The sequence below is a fragment of the Aplysia californica genome, unplaced genomic scaffold (genome assembly GCF_000002075.1).
Source record: "Aplysia californica isolate F4 #8 unplaced genomic scaffold, AplCal3.0 scaffold00968, whole genome shotgun sequence".
Classification (NCBI taxonomy): Eukaryota; Metazoa; Mollusca; class Gastropoda; order Aplysiida; family Aplysiidae; genus Aplysia; species Aplysia californica.
The window spans coordinates 10,695-34,053 of NW_004798238.1; the positions used below are offsets into that span (position 1 = coordinate 10,695).

The 23,359-nt window shown below is 38.5% G+C and overlaps 2 protein-coding genes across 3 annotated transcripts in view; one reads left to right on the plus strand and one right to left on the minus strand.

Moving 5' to 3' along the window:
• LOC101851305 (high affinity copper uptake protein 1) overlaps positions 1-12,949 on the plus strand; it is a 17,344-nt gene extending 4,395 nt beyond the window's left edge. Inside the window, exon 4 of the mRNA XM_005110924.2 lies at positions 6,069-12,949. Within this exon, the coding sequence (XP_005110981.1) occupies positions 6,069-6,270 (202 nt within the window). The 3' untranslated portion in view covers positions 6,271-12,949. The remainder of the gene's footprint in view (positions 1-6,068) is intronic.
• A 6,845-nt stretch (positions 12,950-19,794) lies between these two features.
• The window catches only part of LOC101851539 (microsomal glutathione S-transferase 1), a 13,658-nt gene continuing 10,093 nt past the window's right edge, over positions 19,795-23,359 (minus strand). For both annotated transcript variants that reach the window (XM_005110925.3, XM_005110926.3), the window contains exons 3-4: positions 22,427-22,515; positions 19,795-20,540 (exon numbers count right to left, since the gene is read on the minus strand). In XM_005110925.3, coding sequence (XP_005110982.1) covers positions 20,297-20,540; positions 22,427-22,515 — 333 coding nt within the window. In that variant the 3' untranslated portion in view covers positions 19,795-20,296. The remainder of the gene's footprint in view (positions 20,541-22,426; positions 22,516-23,359) is intronic.

Consider the following 23,359-nt stretch of genomic DNA (forward strand, 5'->3'; position numbering starts at 1 on the left):
GGGGAAGTGGAGAAGAATGAAAAGAGAGGAAGGGAAGGGAGGCGGGGAAAGAAGGAGGAATACAGGTAAGGAGGGGGAAGGAGAAAAGGAAGATGAAGGGAGGGAGGGGGGCTTACAAAACTTGTTTGAAAAATATATAAAGTACAGTCAAACCTGTGTAAGACGGCCACCCATTGTCAAGGAGAAAAGTGGTCGTATCAGGCAGGTGGCCGTCTTAGGCAGGACTGATCAAGATGAAGAAAACAAACCATTCCCAATCGAAAGTAGCCTCATTGTTTTTTTTTGTGTGTGTTATTGTTATAAATTGGTTTGTATTTTGTTTTTTATTTTTATTTTGTTGCTGATTTTGTGCAAGGGTGACAATAAAACGAAATGTGTCAGACAAGGAAGACCGAGTGCTATGGTAAAACAAACATATGGGTGGCCACCACTCGGAGAACGAGCGATGCTTCTGTCACAAGTCCATGTTTATGTCCATTGTTACTTTGTTACAGACTGGGTAAACAGTGACCACTCATCTCACTTACGATTTGTGTATGAGTTCTGGGCGGGGCTTATGGGTTATGAGAGATCACACGCTTCCCTCACCAGCAGCTGGAAATTGGTGTCTATTGGTCAACAGTGGGAGGGGCCTACGCAACATGATCGGTTGGAGGGACTACCTAACGACAGGTGATAGGGATTATGACGGCTCGCCCACAACGCCAGGGGTCAATGCACAATTAATGACAAAACGTAATGGAGTCACTAAGACAGGTGTTATTGCTTAGTGTGATAGGGGTTGTGTGTTGAAATAAGGTAGCCGCGGCCGCGTTGGACAGGTGCCCGTTTTACTCAGTTAAATTATATAGAAAAAACGCAAGGGGGGAAATGGAAAGTGGCCGTTTGTACAGGTTGCCGTCTTATAGAGGTGGCCGTCAGGGAAGGTTCGACTGTATTATAAAGCCCCTTTTTTTGTAATTAAAGGTCTTTTCATTAACTGTTGAGATAGTTCTAGGAATTCTGCATCATCAGGGTGTCATTGCTTTATGTTATTCGATAGGTTGATAAGATCTGTGTGTCTTGTGTAGATGTGATTGAGCTCATGCAATGGCTAATTTTTTTCTCTTCCCACAAAAAAGTTGTTTTGTCATGTTGTATATCTTGCCTTTTGAACGTGTGAGGGGCATCTTCGTGTTGTGTTTTTATCGTCCTTCCCGTCTCCCCTTCCTTTGATGCTGTTGGTCATTATGACACCCCTCCCCAGGCACTGCATCTGTATCTTGTCTATTGGCATGTTTAACAGTCCTGTTGAATGTTTTACTCTTTTTTTATTGATTTTATGGCAGTTTGTCTTTCCACCTTTCCGTACTCTGTCTTTTTCTATATATATATATTCAATTTTGCACCCTTATCTGCGGGTGTACACATCTTACCTAGTCAGCATGGCATCTCTAAGTTTTGAGAATATCAGTGGCTCAAAGTGAGATCTCTTTTGTTTATCTTTATCCCCCCAACTCCCACTGTTCAATGGGCCAAAGTGGGTGGTTGGAGGACGCCACTGATTGGTTCTACTTATTTTCTTTTCCTCTGTCGTGTGTGGCTGACTGACTGATGACTGTCTGTCTGTCTGTCTGTCTGTCTCTCTGTCTGTCAGATTGGTCCTACTTATTTTGTTTTTCTCTGTTGTGTTTGTCTCTCTGTCTGTCTGTCAGATTGATCCTTATTATTTTTTTTTCCTTTAGTTGTTTCTGTCTGTCTGTCTTACTTTCTCCCGGCAGTCAATGACCGCTATTGCGTGGATGTGCTTCTCTTTACTCAAACAAACAAGCAGTGGGCAAAATAGCATTCAGATGACCCAGAGGGGGTCGCAGGACGCTGCGAGCTCTGGGTCAGCCCCATCGCCCCCTGTGAGCAACGGGGCAGCTCATGGCAGCGGTGGTGGTGGCAGCCCTGGGCCTGTCAGGTCAGAAGGAATTATGACCCAGGATTCCTCAGCTTTGCAATTTGAATCGTCTCTGCAGGATTCCAAACAGTGAACACCGGTTTCTGTAAATTTTACAGGAGAGTGAACCCCCCCCCCCCCCCCGCCCCCCTCTAAAAATTAAGGCTAACATATACATTTTAGCTGTTTAGACTCCATCCTTGTTGTGACTGTTTGGATAGGTTAATGTGGCTGAAAGTTATAATTATACGATGTATTGTGTGTTGGTCAGTATTCAGGGTAAAAAACAAAACCACATTGTCAGAGTTAGCCTGCTTAGAATCCTGCAGCGAGACGATATGCGGCAGCTCGACAAAATGAGTCACTTCTCATGTAGCAATGGTTGTATTTTATAACTGTTGCTGTCACAGTCAAGTCACATTTTCTGTCTTTTTGAGCTCTACAAGTTATATACATGTAAAAATATAAACTGAAGATATTGGGGATTCTTTTGTGCTAAGAGTTTGCAGAAATGCTGATTTATTTTCTGTAGCCTGAAACCTTTTCACTTTTTGACACAGCCTATAAATCTTTTTTGGGGCTAACTTATACTTTGAGCTGATGTTGTGGTTATTGAAAGTGCTTCAAAGGTATACATTTATTATTTTTCTTTTCATTGACAGAAAGTTAGGCTCTATATCTCAACCTTATTGCTTTTGAGACTCATTTTGTTGTGCTTTAGTGCACTGCATGTTTGGTCCTGCCAGGGAATGGGTTAGGGCTACGGTTTTCTTCTTGTTTGTGTAATTTGTCTATGAACTGGATTAATAAGAACATCAACAACAACATCAACAACAACAACAACAACAACTGGATCTATAACAACGTCTGTGATGCGGCAGCTAAACACCTTTGATAGTACCTACCGGTTGTCTGCATGCTGAAGTAGATCAGCCTGATAATGTCATTGTCTATACTGTACAGTATCACCAGAGCTGACATCCTCCCGATGTACCTGTCATTTCTCACTTTACATAACACATACAAACTTGAGACTTTTTTCACGATGGTCACTCATCGTAGGTACACCCCTGTACACCCGCTCCCGCCCACCCACAGTTGTAAAAGGCTCGTTATTTTTGTTAGTTTTCTTTAGTTACACCTCTTTACAAAATTGATTCTTTCTGCGGCCTTTTTGCTGCTTCTCCTTACTGCTGTCTTTCAGCCCCACTCTTCTGATCTTATGGTAGATAAGATCTGACCCCTAGCCTTCTCGAATAAGGCGAAAAGTCTCGGAGGTCTCGTGTGCGAGTTGCCCACGTTAAAGATCCCTTGGTGGTCCTAGAATTAATAAGAGTAGGCTTTGACCACCACCCGGGCAAAATTTAAAATTCCAACCAAACTGAAAATGTTTTCGTGTGTCCTATGCACTCATACAACCTTATGTAGTTGTGAGTTCTGTAAAATTCTTACCAACACACAAAAACCCTGTAAAAGTTAATGGAATGGTTTTTTTCTGATTATTTTGCATCTTTGCTGACAACAAAAAATTAATAAGCTTTGTTTAAAAAAACCAAATACCCCCCCTCCCCCCAGCCCACATGGAAACAATTTTACACAGAAAATTTACTTAGTATGTTTCTCATGTCTCTTAACTAATGTGACGTTCTTCGACATCTGTCTTTTTTAGAACTTTTCAATCTCTCCGACAACTTAATTCAGTCTTTTTGGGGATGGACGTTTGATTCAGAGGTCCCCCACCTCTTAAATAAATTTGCAATGTTGAAAGAGGCTTGTAAGCCCATACAATTTTCAGTTACATGTTCCCTTGAAGACTATGAGAGATTCCATTACCTGGCATGATGACACCCCCCCCCCCCCCCCCCACCCAAGTATGACTCCTACATGCCACCATTTTATCAGGGCTGCCAACCCCAACCCTTGAAAAGGTGTACTACTGATGTTCAAAAAGTGTAAGATTAAGAAAAAAGTGTACAGTCCCGAAACGGAAGGAAAGTTCATTAGTGAGAGATTCATGCCTAAAACTAATGTACAACTTACATTTTTATCCACACATAGCCTAAAATCTGTATCGCAAATTCTTCTCGGCTGATGTGATTGACTGAACATTGGACAATAGGACGGACAGTTGGCTTTGAAATTGAAATAGGCTGACTCGATCAGTGGAGCTATTTGTCTTAAATTTTGAAGATACAAACAGTATTAATCACGAAAGTAATAGAGTCACACACGATTTCGGCCTCAGTCCTCGGTGCACTGTGTAATAGTATCTGCTTTGAGTATTAGCTGATGACTTTGATGCCAACGCTTTCTACGACTGGCTAACGATAAGTACCGGTCTGGCTCTGTACATTGAGAAAGTGTGATGAAAAGGCGTAAAAGCGTATAATGGCTGAAAAAAGCGTAAGATTATGCTTTATTGACGTAATGTTGGCAGCTCTGTTTTATTCATGATTGCGTTGCTGTGTTTACCATCTTATAATCATTGTTTGAGACCATTATGTATACATAGACTGCTTAATGTAAGGCTCCACCCTATGCCATTGTGAGCGGTCGATATATATATCAGCTTTGTCATTACTAGTGTTCATGGTGGAGTGGTAGGCGTTTCACAGTCTTAGGCAGAAAACCCAAGTTTGATTCCAGAGTAGGGGGAATTCTTATCGAGTATCTGTTTTTTCTGCCAGGACGTTGTTTCCCTCTCGTCCTGAGTTGGCCCTGACAGGCATGGTTGAAGCCTGCTTTCTTAATGATTTAAACAGTGTCGATGGGGGCGTAAAAACAGCTACATTTCAAATAGACTATAATAATATAATATTCAGGATTTGTGTAGTAGAGAGATTGCCAACTTTCTATTTCTTGCAAGTAGATGTTTTAAATTGTCCAATCGTCCATTCTTTATCCAGTTTTCCCTCGATTATTGCATGTGCCCTCTCCTTGCCAAGGGTTGTGCCTGTGAGTTGTATGCCCAAATTCCTTTTTCTAGTTCCTACTGAAATCTCATTGTATAGATGACATTCCTGTTTTCATTTTACTCCCCGTTTCCTCGTTCAGCCTCTCTGTAAGTGACCACTGAACCATGTTCCTTTCTTTCCTAACCTCCACAATATGTTTCACAGACTGCACTCTGCTTCTTTTACTGTAAGAAGCAGAATTTCCACTTTCATTGGTTTTTTTCATCAACAAAGCTAGTGACTAGAGCCACTGGGTTTCTTATAATTATAACTGTTTTAAAACTGAAAATTTTGCTTACGTAATAGAAGTAATTGAATGTGAAATACTGGCTTTGACTCTAAATATATTACGCTCCATCAACACAATTGAGATAATTTAGGAGTTGCCCACAATGCCCCTTTTCCAGCAGATTAAGGTATTTTTCGTCCCATTTTACATAACACGACTGTATAGTAGAGACAGGTCATACCTCCCACACAGGGAAGATGTTAAAGTGCTGCATTGTATTTTCAAACAAGGTTCTTCCTCTGCTCTATCCAAAAGTGATAGCAACTGAGCTGACAGTTTACCTTATGATCAAGTTCAATTCTTTTATATAGATTTCAATACTTTGGTGGTTAGAGGGCACTAGTGGTAGATAATTACTTCTTTATTATCTTTCTGTTGTTACGGGCTCTCTGTCCTGCGGTTTCCTGCATGATACGGCTTTTAGTACGTTGTTGATAGATTTCACACTTCAGCCGATTTCTGAACCTGGATAAATTTCTGTACTCCCATAGTAAGGTGCTTGGATTTCGTAAATCTTTAATGAAGACAGCACTTGCATTATGTTTTTGTTTTGAGATGAGATGCAACCTGGGGGACATGGTTGTTTTCATGCCCGAACCTACTATGTCCTCATTCATATATATATATATATACATAATCATATAGGGTGCCTCTTTATGATGATAGCAATAACAATATGCTTTTGTTTATCATCTATTTCACTGTGTAATGCTCATCTTCGGAATAAAAATGACCGGAGCCTGAGCCTGTTCAATTTTTGCTCGTGAGTGTGATGATAAAACTCAGAAGTTGAAACTGTTTGGAAGGCAATAGTAACATTAGCCTGTGGGAAAACACGATAAATAATTTTATTTAAAAAAAATAAATTTCCCCCCTCTTCTTTTCTCTTCCCTCTTTCTAGGAGCCGAATGTTTTCCTCGGGTCATGTGCTGCAGACGATCCTCCACGTGGTCCAAGTGTTCATATCCTACTGCCTCATGCTGGTCTTTATGACGTACAACGTGTGGCTGTGTCTGGCCGTCGTGCTGGGGGCAGGCATCGGCTACTTTGTGTTCGGCTGGAAGAGAGCTGTGGTGGTCGACTCGAACGAGCATTGTCACTAGTGGCGTGGGAAGGATTGTGTCACTAGTGATATGTCAAGTGTGTGGTGTCATTAATGACACGTAGGGTGTGTTGCTGGTGACATGTAGACATGTATAGAGTTGTTTTGCTATGAATGATATCTTGAGACTGTTGTGTCACTCGTGATGTGTCGAGTGTGTGGTGTCATTAGAGACACGTTGAGTGTGTTGTGTCGCTTGTGACACATTGAGAGTGTTGTGTTGTGTTGCTAGTGACATGTAAAGAGTGTTGTTTTGCTATGATATGTCGCGAGTGTTGAGTCACAAGTGACATCTAAAGAGTGCTGTGTCACTAGTGACACGTGGAGAGTGTACTTTCGCTTGTGAGAAGTAGAGAGTGTCTCGTCGTTTTGGGACATTAGGAGGGATGTCTTGCTAGTAACATAGGGAGTGTTGTCTTCCTCGTGAGATGAGAGTGCCGTGTGTCAGTTAGTGATGTCTGAACTTTGTGTTGGTAGTCACAACAAAATATTTTGTCACGAGTGACGCCTGAACACCCTCACTTATGGTGTCTGTACATCATTGCCACTAGTGACGCCTAACCATTGTCACAAGGCATGCATCGACACTGTCAGTGGGTTGTCCAGGTGTCATTTCACAAGTGACCAGTTACAATGTCTGTCATTTTTCCCCTCACCCCCCTCTTATCCAGTTCAATGTGGGACCACCAAGAAACCTTTTACCTTTCCAACAGAACTATAAGGTTTTCTGCTGTACAATCTACCCAAACTGACTGAGAAAAGTCATACATATTTCATGTTTTATCTCGGGGTTGCATTTTTTGGCATTTTGTTTGTTTAAAAAAATTGTTTGTTTTTTTGTTTCATTGATGAGTTTCAGGATCTTGTTGTCTTTTTCTGTGGGTGGTTGAGGAGGACATAAATATTTATGTGGAACATTCTGTAATGATTTTAAAAGCTTCTTTGAAGTTATTTTAATGATAAAGTAAAGTTGTGTCCTTGCAAAAGCGCTACTTGGATCAGTGTGAAAATTTACTGATCTGATGTCTGCGGTTTACAGTTTACAATGAGGTAACGGCAGTGACTTTATGGCATTAAATTTGCGTTTCGCTGTGCATTCCTTTCAGAGCAGCAGTGAGTCATCTAATAACAAAAACTTCATTTACATTGTTTCTGATATTATTTTAAATCAAAGCAGTCCAATAGATGTTTATACTGGTCATGTTGAAACTGTTGAAAAGTGTGGTGGAAAAATATTCACCCTACTTACGGAAGATCAACAAATAAATATGAGAACCTCATGTCTTCCTTGTTTAAAATCTAATCCTGATAGTTTTACCTGAACATATATATTTATATATAATATAATGATAATACTAATCATTTTTGGAACTTTTTTCCAAAGCTTGTGTCGATGTGTGAAGTGAGTTTTAGAAAAGTGCTAGGCTGCAACCTTCCCCTTCACGATTTTTCTCTATTGTGGTTTAACAGCATCAGGTTTAGCTGTTTTTGCATGCTTGTTCACGTACTTGTTGAAAAAGCCAAATAGAATTATAGAGAAATGTAGGATTGCTTGTTCATAATATGTTGTTGGTTTTGTTTTTCTATTAAAAAAACAACCAACTCAGTTTGTGATAAGGAATGTTGGCCATAGATATGAGAAAAAGGAATTAAGTGCTTAAGTGCGGTTTGTGTTATTGTTGACTAAATGTCTGCAGGACTGAGGAGTGAGTGAACTTCTTATGTCTGGCAAGCCGCTCCCAGTGGCTCGTGTTCGGAACTGCTGTGCCGGTGAGCAACCGGCAACGGCTCGGGCACATTCATTTATGACTACAACGTCAAATTACTTTCCGGCAGTTGCCGAAAGCAGGTCTCTTTTGCTGGGAGTTCATCATGACCAATTATATAGTGATGCATATATGTCAATTTTATATTTCGTACCAAAAGAGGGCCCCTTAAAGATGAAGATTTAACCCACCCCTAAAACTGTGCTCCATAATGCTGACCTATCTGAAGTGGCTTTTAGTATTGGGGGTCCATCTCTGAGATATCCTTACTTTTAATGTGGATAGAGCTTGTATCACTGAGGTTTTACTAGGCGTAGATAGAAAGAAATGTTAGCCTTGTTTGTCTTCTTTCTTGATTTTATGTTGGATAACATTTGTTCAATGTTTCTGTGTTGGTTGTATATGTTTGATAATTTTGTGTATCTTTTTTGGTAGTATTTTTTTTACAAATATCTGACTTTTATTTTTTACCCTTTTAGCTAGCACAGGCAGGTTTTGTCCCTTACCCACCTCTGAAATAGAGAGCTCTGTGCTCATGTCTGAAGTAATGTTTGTGGAGAGGCAAAACTATGTATTTCTATGATAACCATTTTGGGTCGGGCGTAGTTGTGTTTTTTTCTTAAAGAAGTGATATTATTTCATGAAATTAATAAATTATTGTGGCCTTTCTCGATGATAGGCCAGCAGTTTTGTCAAGAGTGTGTTAATTCCCAGAGGTCTTTCAGATGCATGTGTGAGTTTTGTAACTCTTTAATTATTTTAGTCTTTATGGTAGCTGAAATTTAAAGCGCAGACGTTTAAGTTGAGGGTTTGTCTGCTTCTCACTCATCTTTCTCAAACATATTTTAGTAGACTTGTGTCTCTCTCTAAAAGTTACTATCATGCAGTCACCCTCCTATGAGGATTAGGAGTAGTTTCTCTCATGCCAGGAGTCAAAGATAAGATGAGATGAGAAGAGATGATAAAGATAAAATAAGATATTCTTTATTGTTCAGACCTGGCTCATTGGTTTGGTGTTTCACCACGTGCGCGCACACATGCACACCCGCGTACCCATACACACACACTCTCTCATACATCCTCACCTCAACACACATCTGTGCACATACACATAAATGATATAATAGTGTGCTTGCGCTCACAAACAGGCTCACAGTCACACTCAGTTCATTTAAAAAGAAGTATTACGCATCATCTGTGAAGGGGATGGCTGGTTTTGTGTATTATAATGATTAAATTATTCTATTAATATTTCCTCTTTTGATGGATTTCTAGCTGTTGAATTAGCGTGAATATAGTTGAAAACTTCCTTGTCTACTGTTTCTTTTTCATATATGAGAATTGTTGTTTTTGAAAAAGAAAAAGGCCCCCATCTTTTTGTATCTTTGTACACGGGTAGGTTTAAGGTTTTTAAGAATATTTTATATTTAAAGATTTTTTTTTTGGGGGGGGGGGGCGTATTGAACATATCAACTGGGAACAGGGTTTCATACATGGTGTAACAAATATTAATGGGTTTTTTTTTCTGTAAAATTATCTTTGCAGCATTCAAAGTAATCAGCTTTGTCTTACAATGCAGGAGAAAGTGTTACTCAAGCCTTTTCAGTGCTGCCCCTTGTGGTGAAAACTGGGGAAAAAATCAGCTTGAAGGTGTCAGTTTTTTATGTGCAAAGGGACATGGTTACTATCCTTTAATGGCCCTTTATGATTGCAGACTCTTGCAGCATTTTTTGAGACGTTTGTTGGAAATGTTGGAGTTTTATATTGCTGGCCAGCTGTCCAGATGTACTGAGCCCAATATTTCAAATTAACTGCTGTTTTTTAATCTATAGTAAAAGTCGCATGTACTCAAGAAATATTTTGTTGAAATTCAAATTGTAAATGCTGACAAAAGCAAAAAAAAAGACAACTTCAACGTAATGTAGGTGCGATTAAAAAAGTGTTTTTTTTCTTTCGTGAAAAGTTTAGCTTTTTGGGCTTAGAACATTTGCACTGCTTGTTGACAATATGGAGATTATAAATGAGTTTTGAGTTCATTGATTGTTTTTCATGTTATTGTTAGCTGCCTCTATACTCTATGCATTAAACAATTGAGAGGTTGTTTGAATATTAAACCTAAAACTTTCTCCTGCACACCTTGGAAAGACGAATCATGGAATAAGAAATTAAAAGAAATATTTTTATCCTCTTTTTAAAGAAACGTGTGTGAACTTGGAAAATGGCTGTGAATGTTGAGAATTTTATTGATGTCAGCCTTTCATAAAATTATGGATAAAGCAGTTGAGGAAGAACAAAAGATGAAACAAAATAAAAAGCACAGAAAAAACTAAATCAAAAGAAGTTGATGTCACGTTATTACAAGTGCACATCGTGTATGTTTATGTTTATTTATTGCATATGGCAGGTTATACTTCTAGCTGCATGGCTGTCTGTCTCAAAAAAACCCTTTCAAAATGTTGTTGAGCAGTGTGCAAAACCTGAAACGGGATTAATTGTTTTTGACAAGGAGGATGAGCTCCCTTTTTATACTGGTGGTCTGTTTGTTGGCTGCCTCCTCTGGTTGGGAGTAATTGTTGTCAGCAAAAGAATGAGTGGAAGCAAACTGTCGCATTCGAGCGTGAGGGAAACTCTTTGGCCTTTGTTTGTTGTAGTTGTTTTTGAATTTGAGCATTTTGACACCAGTTTATTGTGCTTTTTTGACTTTTGAGTTTTTGTTGAACCTGAACTCGTCGTGACAAAAATAAAGTTATAGGATCTGTGTTACGGTCAAGTCGGTTCCAAAGTAAAAAGATGGGCAAGGGGATGCTAATTCTTTTTTACCTGTCCTGATGTAGACAGGACTGAAGGTGAGAGTGTGCGTCACGTTTCTTTGCCCATATCTTATGAATTGTTCTATATTATCCATAATCAAAAATACATAGAGGTCACACAATACTTTTGTTAATATTTTGCATTGAATCCTTATCGTTTGTTTAAACTTCAAGTGGAATTTGAAGTATATTGTATTTTGAAACTTTTTTGGGGTGTAATTTAGAAAAGCATCAGGTTCTTTCAGCTTGTTCCTAGCCTTTTCAGAACGATCTGGAAGGATGGGTGGTTGGAAGAGGGCGCTCTGTTGTGGTTTGCCCATTCTTTCTTATCAAACATCCAGTGTCCTCATCTCTCCTATTTTGAATTGCAGTTTACTTTCTATTAAAGCTTCCTAACAGTTGGCACTTATGTGACCTAATTTTGTTGCAAGTACTGTAAAACTCTAAACTAATGAACTAATTATAAATAGAATGACTTTAGGGAAGTCTGCGACTTTTTTCCTGTTTCCATTGTGGCCTCCATGCGGTCGACTTGTATGGAATGTCTTGATTTTTCTGCACTGATGAATTGCCCTTCACAGCATGGGTGGTCTTGACAGACAGGACTGAATCATCTCAACTCCTGAGTGAGTAGAATTGCTTTGACGGGGGTGTCACACAGTTTTAATTGATCACAAAATGTTTTTTCTTGGGTTTGAGCCCTGTGGAAATAGAAACATCACGCTTATTGGTGAAGTTTTTACAATTTAAAAGTACAAAGTGATTAAAGGCATTTCATACTTAAAGAATATGGCATCAATAGAAAATCAACAAATTTTACCCGGGTATGGATTTTTGGCCAATATCTCCATTTGTGGATTGCGAGAAGTAACTCATTTTGTCAGCAGGCCTCACATTTTAAGTTGGTGATACTTTTTCAGAAAGTTGAAAATCTTTTCCTACTGTTTTACGATTCTAAATCCTGTGAGTGTTGGAAGTCGCTGAACAGCATTTCAGTGTTAAAAACTTTCATTGCTAAAGTTTATTTCAAGTTCAAGTGTAAGACTCCGCTGTCGCCATTTTTTGAAATGGCGTATGATGGAGGCTTAACACTGAGCAGTAGGTTTGCAATATCTAAATTTTTGTACGACCTTAACTAGGAGGAAATGTATGGTCAGTACATTTACCTGTGCAGAATTGGAGAAGTACGAAAACCCAGAATTCTCAGAATGTTTATGCTTTTGTGCATTGGTCGTGGTGTCTGTGATGTAAATGTTTTTAAAAAGGTGAATGTTCAGTCACAATCGTGAATAATTGCCACCTTGAGAGTGGTCTTCTTAAGTGCACTTGAGGTCAGTTATGACTTTTTATATATCATGGAATAAACTCTGTCTCGTCTCTTGGCCTAACACAGGTCGAGCCTGAAAGTGGCTGTTTTGAAGGATTTTCTCCAAATCGGAACAAACATTTTATAATTCTTTATTTAAAAAAAATTTAATTCTTAGTTTTTAATTTTGTGAAAGCTGAAAGTCCTTATTTTCTTGAAACTGCTAAATGTGGAGTTAATCTGCTCTTATTCCTTTGGATACAGTTTCAGACAGACATTCTCTCTTTGTTTTTGCTTTTATGTGCTGTTATTATTGTAGGATTTCTTTGTAGCATAGCTTAATAACATTACCATAATAAGCAATGGTAACATTCCTCTCCCGCCCAGCAAACCTGCTTCATACTAATACAACATTATCCTGTATTCACGTAATAATTCCATTATGACATATACGCAGAACATGGAAGAATTACAATTGATATAGTGGAAAAAAGCCTGTTTGTACACTCCAGGAGTATGGTTGAACTAGATACCATTTTGATGCCATGTGATATGATTGCACTGATGCATTGGGTAGATTAAAGATGTAAATTTATGACATTATGCATAATCAAAATCCATGAGGTTTGTTTTCATAAAGTTGCATGTGTTGGACAGAAGTGCAGAGATAATAAATGATAACTGTACTTTAATATAATATAAATATTATATATATATATATGTGCACATGCCCTATATTATCCTATAAGAGAAGTGTTCTTGAGGCAGGTACAGTTGAATAAATCATATTTTAATTCTAAGACACATTGTTGAGTCTTTTCTTGTTAGTGTGGGGGGAAAGGAGCTTCAGCCTTACACTCGGTAGGGAAGAAAGAAGCCTTCTATTTCTATTCTAGTTCTATTCATTTTTCTGCTCTCTTGTCTCTATATACCTTTATCCACAAACTTTGTTTTTTAGTTTTAGTAGAGGTTTTACGGCACTCGCAACTGCATAAGGTCATATGAGCGCCAGAAGATTAGAGGTGTTACAAGAGAGTAACAAGCATAAGAAAAAATAGGGGAGATAAGGACGATATATGTTTTATAGGAAAGAAGAAGCAAGCCACACCAGAGCACCCGCCAACCACCCACACAAACTTTGTGTCCAAGTACAGTACTATATATATATATATATATGTGTGTGTGTGTCACGGAGTGGTAGAATCATCAATTTATGGGCATGTGGAGTTAATGGTATCATCCTAAAGCTTGTCGATGTGTCTTGTTTTAGATGAAAACATTACCCCTCTACGCTCTGTAAAAATTGAGATAATATATAGCCTATATTTGCAATTGAAGGAGGTGGGGGTCACCCAGTTTCATATACGTAAAATTAGGGAGAAAGTGGCCGCCAAAGTTTGGTGACTTCCAAAGCTTGAGAGTCCTTGGAAATTGCAAATATGCATATTTGTGCCTTTGTTTGAACATTTATCTGATCAGCAAATCCACACATAATTTATGATAAATATCAAAGTGTGAGAGAAATGCTCAACTAAAAAAAAAGCAAATTAGAACAAAATTGCCCAAAGGCCATAAAAATGTTGATTTCTTTGATTTCATTATTTTGATGAGCACCTGATTTTATAATGATGCCATATTTATTAGACATATTATATTGTTTAAAGAATAGAATGGTATAATATTGTAGTAATGTGTTCTCGTTCCTTTCAAAACTGGATAGTCTTTAAAAGTGGGTTGTCGTGGTTGCTCGTTTTCTCTTTCTTTCTTAAAGAAATATCTATATAATTATAGGTCTCTCTTCCTTTTTTTCTTCGTTACTTTCAATTAACACGTCTAATTTAGTCCGTTAGTGTTACATGACCAATTTTTGTTTCCTGAGGCGTTAAACTCTTTACTTACGGCTCTCTTGGTCTAGAGGTATGGTGTTCACTTCTCATTCATCAATAGGTCCCGGGTTCGAAACCTGATAGCTGTAGGTGGTCGGCGGGTGCTCTGGTATGGTTTACTTCTTCTTTCCTGTCAAACATCTGTCGTCCTTATCTGTCCTCCTTCTTTTTTGTGTTTGTTACTCTCTTGTAACACCTCTAATCTTCAGCACTTATTATATGACCTAATTGTGTTGCAAGTGCCGTAAAACACTAAAACTAAATCTAAACCTGATAGCCGGTAGTCACGCAAAATTTTCTCCTTTCACCTCCTTTCCTGTCTGCCTATGTCTCCACTTTCTGCGTCGCCCCTTCCTTTGGACTCCTTACTCTTTCTGCAGCCTTTCTACTGCTACTCCTTGGTTCCTTCTTACTGCCCTCTTTCAGCCAAACCCTTGATCTTAGGGTAGGCACGATGTAACACCTAGCCTTCGCGGATAAGGGCGGAAAAATCTCAAAAGTCATATGTGCAAGTTGTGCATGTTAAAGATCCCTTGGTGGTCCTAAAATTGATATGAGTAGGCTTAGGCCATCACCCGAGCAAAATTCAAAATCAATTCCTACCAAACTGAAAATGCTTGATGTGTCCCCCATGCTCATATATGACCTTGCAGTTGCGAGCGCCATAAAACACTTACAAAAAAAGCAAACAAAAACAGAAGACAGAAGAACCCGCTTAATTTAACTAAAACTATAGGCCTACAAAAGCGATTAAAATTTTTAAATCAGATACCAGATTATTTTTAAGGTTGTTGCTGAACTCCACGGGCGATTAATATTATCATTATCAGCAGTGGTCACTTGACCTTGTACAAAATAAAGTACCTCTAATTAACTCTTTTTGTGCCCCGATTAATTGGTAGTGAGCAGTAAAGAGAGACAGTAAAAGGAAACTTAACACCCCACACACACAATTCATATAACCAAACACAAACACCCAGACTCTCCCCTCTTCGTGGGGTCAAATGTGGGTCTTTGTAACGTTATGGGCGAAAGATACTTTAAATATTTCATTAATTTCTATTTTGTATGAAGGTGTTTTGCGTCTCCCGTTGACTTAATTTAGATCGTTTAGGAGTCCGGCTTCCAACCCTGCATGTCAGGCCTAACCAGGTTGAGAGGGATACAACATCCCAGCAGAAAGACGGAGAGATCCTTGATAAAAATTTCTTCCCTTTCAGAAATTGAACTCGGGTCTCCTGCTTTCGACAGCGAAGCTCTCAACTGTCACACCACAGACAGCGGTATTCTATGAATGGGGGGTTCGAAATTTTACTTTTACCAGAAAGGCACTCATGATGTATTGTGCCAGACACCGGCATTTTTTAAAGCATTTATTGCAATATTACCCAGTTCCACCTGACAGACTTTTCTGATCATACTTCAACATCAATGTGTGTTCGAGACCGGAAGAAAAACCTTCTCCCTCCAAAAACCAGGCCTTGGGATGGCTAACATACCAACTTTAGAAAGCATGCTTATCTTTACCATGATAAAATGATTCTTAGATATACAGATGTGTTATGTGTGTCCACTGATCCTCTCGGAAATAAGGTAAGAAATTGAGGGGCTCACATGGTCTAGGGGTATAGTGTTTGCCTCTCATAATCCCGGGTGCGATACCTGATACTGATAGCGGTGAAAAAATTTTCTTTCACCTCCTTTCCTGCTCTTTAATCATACTCTGTCATCTCATTTTATCTCCACTTTCTGCCTCCCCCTCTTTCCCCCCTCCTCTGGGCTCCCGACTCTTCCTACTGCTACTCCTGGCTCCTTACTGCTGTCTTTCAGCCACACCCCTGAACTTAGGGTAAGTAAAATCTCGGGGGACCCATGTGCAAGTTGCGCATGTTAAAGATCTCTTGATGGTCCTAAAGTCGATAGGAGTAGGTTTCTGCTGCCATCCCAGCAAAATTCAAAATTCCCAACAAACTGAAAATACTAATGTGTCCCATGCCCTCATATGACCTTATGCAGATGTGAACACTGTAAAACACTTTCCAAAACAAACAAAAGGTAAGAAATGACAAGAATAACAGAGAAAGAAAAGTCTTTTATCTAGAATATATTGTAAAATATATTAGTGTACTATCTCATAGGAACAAACAAAAAACAACTGGGAAACTATTTGTGTACAGATTCAGAAGCCGTCATTCCCAAATAATTTTTCAGCGCTTGGGATAAACAGCCTCTTCAGTTCAATGAGCAATACTTCATTTAAATAAAACAGTTCAAAAGTATGTGTTGCTGTAATGTAAATATGTTTAAATATGCAAACCAAGTCACAAATTACTTTTGTAATTGACACACTTACACAGCCAAAAGAATATTTCATTTCTTTTTTCAGGAACATAATCCTTCACTGCCAGATGTTCTGATACCCACCCCAAATTTCCCTTATGGATCAATAAAGTCTATCTTTTCTTATATCTGAACTCTCTTGTTTCTACTCGACTTTAATTCCTCCAAAACCTATCACTGGTAAATGTGACCTTCCTACAAAAACCTTTCTCTTCCTAGCTCTCCTTATCCTTTCTTCACTCCTCACTGCTGACCCAAAATCTCCCATACTGACCTAACCCTTCATGAGTTTTCGCAGGAAAAATTAGTCTACCATTCATACACGCAGGGCGAAATATGTACATATAGATCTAGCAAACAGATGTTCAGGTCCTGAATTTTGTCTTACACACATATATGTCATGACGCGGTGGAATCAGTCGCTCGTCAAATTTGGGTCATGTCGAGTTATTGGTATCACCTTCAAGGCTTGTTCATTTGTCTTGCTTTCGGTGAAAAAAATACTCTTCTATCTTTAATAGAAGTCGAGGTATTTGCGATTGAAGGGGTTGGGGGTCGCTTTCATTGGTCAAATTGGTGATAAAATGGCCCACAAGTTAGGTGACTTCCAAGTCCTAGATAGTCCTTTGAAACTTGCACAATTACTTTTTTTGTGCCTTTCTACTACATTTTTCAGTAACACCCACACAGAAATATGCCCATAAACGGACATAAAATATTTTGAGCCAAAAAATAAAATTCGAAAAAATTGCCAGAAAGAGCGGGGAAACGCCGCTTTCTTTTATTTCATTATTTTGACGAGCGTCTGATTTAACCAAGCTGCATCACATATATGTGAGGCATCGTGATGAAATCAGGCGCTCGTCAAAATAATGAAATCAAAGAAACCAGAATTTTTCTGACTGGGCAATTTTTAAAAAAATTCTCTTTTTCTGGCTCAACATTATGACATTTTAAAAACACATATTGTGTGGATTTTACTGGAAAAATTTTGATTAAAGGCCCCCAAAAATGTAAATTAGCAGTTACCAAGGACACTCAAGCTTTAGAAGTGACAAAACACCAGACATTTTCTCGCAAATTTTACCTCTGACACCAGGCAAACCCCACCTCCTTCAATCGCAAATATCTCAATTTCTCTTCAAGAAAGATTGGTATATTTTTTTCTACAAAAGCAAGCCAAAGGAACAGGGCTTTAAGATTATATACTAATAACCCCATATACCCAAAAAGTGACGAGCGGCCGATTCCACCACGTTGTATGTGACACATATATATATTCTTCCTATTTGAAATACATGCATAGCAAAATTTATATATAAAGAAAAAATTTCCACGTCCCATAGATTTTTCTATGGATGTCCACCCTAGACTGTATTCCACTCAGTCACTTGGTTATCATACTTGTAATACAGCAGCACAACAGTTGTAACACGTTTAAGCTTAACAAATTTGTTGTAGCCGACATGACAAACAGGACATAAAGATGAATAAAAAGCTCCAATAAATAAAGCAAGGCACATAACCCTAGCTTAAAGCCTTGGAAACCAAAGCCTGTCTGCGTATAGATATATTATTATGATGTACTCACATGACATGGACTAAACTAGAATGATACAAGAAAAGAATCAGTGTTTTTAATAGTGTCTGTCATACGTGGAAAATTCTAAAGAAGAAGCTGTCTCTGCTTAAAGAGGGTGCACACAATGCTGTTCATCAAAGCTGGAAGCAACATTTTACTATTCAGCTCGCAAATTGTCAGCCAGCTGTTCAGATGTACTAAGCCCAAAATTTTGAAAATATTTTAAAAATTGCAGTTTCTTAATGTGCGTTATTAGTTGCATGTGCTCGAGAAATATTGTCGAAAAAGCCAGCAAAGATAAAATATTTTTCTCTCCTGAAAAAAAATTGTTTTCTATGTTTAGAACAGTTGAAGAGTTTGATAATGAAATACTCCTGAAACTGACATAAGAACACAGCAGAATAAAGGTTCAGTGATCCAGTTCTAAATATCTTATTCTTAACCTATAGTTTCAAGGAAGCTAGTGTCTCAAGAGAGTCAGGGAGGGACAGCAACCTATGTGGAAAAGCCAGGAGAATATCCAACGAGATAACTGGGATCATCAGCAAGCCAACCCTTACATGGATCCTGGAGAGAAGGGAGGAGCAGCTATGGCATTGTACTGTCTGCAATGATACCCATTCTCCTACCACGTAAGGATAGTTTTAGTACAAGTTTTATGGCACTTGCAACATATGATATTTAAGTGCTGAAGAATTAAATGTGTTACTAGACAGTAACATACAAAGACATGAAGAAGGAGAGATAAAGACGATAGTTGTTTGATAAAAAAGGCAGAGCAGACCACACCAAAATGGCAAAAAGCTCACCACTGCCAACACAGCTGATAACAACAGCAAATGTGAGAGGTTATCGTGAAATCAGGCGCTTGTCAAACTTATGAAATTAAAGAAACTATAATTTTTCTGCCCTTCGGAGACTTTTTAATGATTTTTGTCCTTTTTGGCACAATACCTTTCTGGTCTATTTAAAAGCACATTTTGTTGTTCTACTTAAAACTGGCAATAAATAAAAAACAAAAAGAAATTTAATTTACAGTTTCCAAGGACACTCAAACTTTAGATGTCACCAAACTTTGGTGGCCACTTTCTCGCTAATTTTACCTCTGATACAAGAGACCCCAACCTACTTCAATCATAAATATGTAGACTTCTATTTAAGACATATACAGTGGAACTCGGATTTAACGAGCTCGGATTCAACGAGAACTCTGATTCAACGAGATGAGATAGATTCCCCGTTTTTTTCCTTCTTTGAAAGCAATAAAAGCAACCCGGATTCAACGAGCACTTAAATCAGCGAGCTCGGATTCAACGAGGTCGCTTCCAGGGTGAACAGCCCCCGCAGACGTGGCTTCGTTAATTTTCTCCCAGAACAAACTTTACCTATTCCCAGAAACCATCCTTTGCACCTGCATCATGAACCATTATTCACTTAGCCGATTGCATGCGACCAATCAGCGGCCTTTTAAAATACCAACACGTGTGTTGTTGGCACGCGTACGTGTCTACTGTGGCGTGTGTCGGGGTCGGATGGGCGGCCTGCACACGTGTGGCTGTGTGTGCGTGTCGGGGAGGGGCACTAGCGGTCCGGGCGTTGAACGTCGCATATACAAACGCGTCAGTCTTTTTTCCCCCCGCAACTGATCATTATTACAATAATAAGCTAGTCTTGAGTTAGATCTGCGTAATGAATTGTGCGCTGGTCAAGGGAATCAAAAGTTGCCGTATGCTAGGCTCTACACAGCAACACAACTTTTTCTTGGTAAACAATCGAGATGACACAGGCTTGTGTATTTGAACGAATCAGTCTTTTTTTTACACAGCTCATAATATGCAGGCATTTCAGGCACTACTTGTGACTTCTCTTTATACATTATTTGCTCAGTGCCTGTAATTATCTACACAAAACCTCGTGTTTGCTATAAAAATAACGAACACTAGAATTCAACGAGATTTTCGGCCAGGCCCTATGACCTCGTTGAATCCGAGTTCCACTGTTTGGGTTTTTCTCACCAAAAGCAAGACAAAGTAAAGGAACACCCTTCAAGACGGTACCAATCACTCCATACGCCTAAAAATTGACGAGTGCCTGATTCCACTGCAACCTGACACAAACATTTTACATCTAGATCGGATCACAAGTAGGGAGAATACATCACTACAAGTAAGTTCAACTTTTCTTATTTGAGAACATTGTATCATTTCTACACCCTTTTAAAAGTAAAATTCAATCTTCCTTATTTGTAACACCCTTAAAAGTAAAACTCAGTCTTCCTTATTGTATCATTTTGACACACTTTTAACTGCAAAGTCAAGCGTTGTGTTCTGTCACTCTTCAAAAAGCTACTTGAGCAAAAACATGATAGGCCATGGACAGCGTCGTGAACACTCCCACGAGAAAAGACAGCACACGAGTGGGCTGAGGGATGGAGAAGAGGTAAAAAAACGTGTGGAGAAATCTGCTGGCTGTAAAAATGCGGAAATGCAGTGATGCGGCAAACGTTGTGGGTCCTGTGGCGACGTAGAGAAGGCCCATCAGAACAAAGGGGATCACGTTTTCCAGGTCATTCTGGTGGCATCTGAGAAACAAAAATTACGAAAAAAATTTTTTTAAATTGGCAGCAAAATATATACCTACACTGGAGACACATCAATACCAGGGAAATACTTAAAGAGTTTGAGTGAGGTGTTCTAGTTTATCTTACCTAAATAATACCAGAGAAAATATAAACTATTTCTTTCTTTGAGATGGTATCCAGTCGAAGAAGAAGAAAAAGAAGAAGAAGAAGAAGAAGAAGAAGAAGAAGAAGAAGAAGAAGAAGAAGAAGAAGAAGGAGAAGGAGAAGGAGAAGGAGAAGGAGAAGGAGATGGAGAAGAAGAAGAATTATAAAAAAATAGAAATGATAATAATGATGAAGCTGATAATAATAATAATAAATAATAATGATAATATATAATAAAAGTAATAGTAATAATAATGATTATGATAATGATAATAATAATAATACCGTAAAAATAATAAAAGACAACAACAATTTAAAAAAAATAATGTTAATATTGATGAAGATGTTTATATTAATAATATATATGGATAAAAATGATGAAAATCACTTTTATAGCCCCTGCTTCCACATGAACACAACTAGCTATGCTAGAACGAAATTTCATAAATGAACAACACGGTAAATACTGGGAAAATTTATCTTTGCTCATATGTACACACATAAGAAATGACATATGAACACACTCATAGACACTTATTCATTCATGCATGCATGCATGCATGCACGCACGTATGCATACACACACACACACACAAATACACACACACAAATACACACATACACAAAAACACACACACACATTCTCTCTCATCACACTCACACATTCAAGGCACTGTAATTAGTGTTCTGCATACAAATATACTGTAGTACACAATCTTGGCCAGTAGTTGTTAGCTGGCTGAGGATATATATAAGGTTTACTGCCTTTATAATGCATGGTAATTTATGAGGATGCACCTCCGCAACATTAGCATAAATCTTTGATAGAAACAAACACAGTTGTTGAAGAACCTTGAAAATTCCCCAAACAAGTCATATGCTTGAACACTCCTTTACGGGTTTGAACTTGAGCCATCCTGCACCATAGTTCAGTGTGACACCAGCTCAGCTATTGGTGTGTATGAGGACTGTTGTGACAACAACAGTCGACTATGGATGAGTTCATGTCGTCGGGGGAGTAGTGAAAAATAGATCAAATCAACTCATCCGAAGTTCAACTTTACTGTTGGATACTGTAAAACAGGAAAAGGTGCTGAGACCCGAGAAAAAGATCGACTTAACCGAAGATCAATTCTAGAAGGTTCAAAGCAAGTGGAGTCGACTGTTATAAAAAAATAATTGTGCTTATTATATTTATAGAAAGGCTCGAAGAATAGAGTGAGAATGAATAGAGAAGTTATCAAAGGACTCCAGTCCTTAAAATACGTTCACATTCAAACTGAAATGAAAAGGGGATCATCATTACCGAAAAGAACCGTGGTCCGAAATAGGACTTCTGCTCCCCCCCCCCCAAACACAGTGTTTTAAAAAAAGGACTGCCGTTTCATAAGAATGGCTGTCAAATAAAGGACCTGAGTGTCATGGTCAGACTAGATTCTTGCGATCATGAACATATAAAAATCAGAAAAATATGTCATTCCAAAATGAAACTGAGGCACCACAAACAGATATTTTCTTTTTCTTTTTCAAGTGCCGAAGCTGAAAGAGTCATGGGTAATCATGGTACACCATTCATTCTCCCAGCAAAAAGGCTCTCGAAAAACCTACATTACTTAATTCAGTCTTTTTCCATCTACCATTTGATTGAATTCTTTAAGTAAGTTATTCTTGGCCTACCTCTGTCTCTTTTGCCTTTTACAAAAAAATTGTCGCTTGATATAGAAAACTGAAAAAAGTATCACCTTCGAACTCGCTCCACAGTTGGGTGAATCTGCGGGCCCTTATTTGTCTTTTTCTTGTCAAATGCAACATCCTCTTCATTAGCATATACCTGAAAAAAAAAAGGCAGACATTAACACTGAGGGTGAAAGGTCTTCCTTTCCTTCATCTTCTGTGTACTCTTGCTAGACATTAAGGGCTGTGTACGGAAGGTTAAGAGAACTGGTGAAGAATTAAGTGTGTTGGTTTAGTTTAATTATATAGTATGTTCGACAGGAGTGCTCAAGATTAGAAGTGCCAGCAGAGAGTAACATACAATTTATGAAGAAAGGAAGGAGGAGAGATAATAAGGATGCTAAATTGTACATGGGAATGAAGGAGCAAACCACAGCAGAATACCCATCAACCTCTAATGTTTGTTGGTTTCTTTGTCTATGCAATAGATGTAAAGTGAACCTATGAGATCATCTTCACAACATGAGAGGAAAAGTTTTTCTTTTGGTTCTGTTTTTGTGTTCCCTTTGCTTGCCCTCATGAGCAGGAGATGGAAGGTTGAGAGTACTGGTGAAATATTGAGTAGTCTTATGTTCATTTTTCCTGCGACGGAAGCAATTTGAACCTGAGAGATCATTACAATAATAATAATAATAGTAATAATAATAGTTAAAAATAGCATTTTACAGCGCATATCCCGCTCAAGAGCAAGCTCTATGTGCTTTACTCTATTTCATTACCTTAGCAGACCTTATAATGCCCAGAAACGGCTAATTAAGCACCTAAACTTTAACAAACCGACACGATCTTTCGTTTAAAAGAAAGAAATATCCATGAGTTATAACAGGAACAGGATCTTTTGCACTAGAAAAAAATAACATCAGTTTTAGTCTAGACGCATAATCCTTCTGGTCTGTCAGGTTTTTTCATCACTCAACATTCAAACCTCATTGCACCCCCCC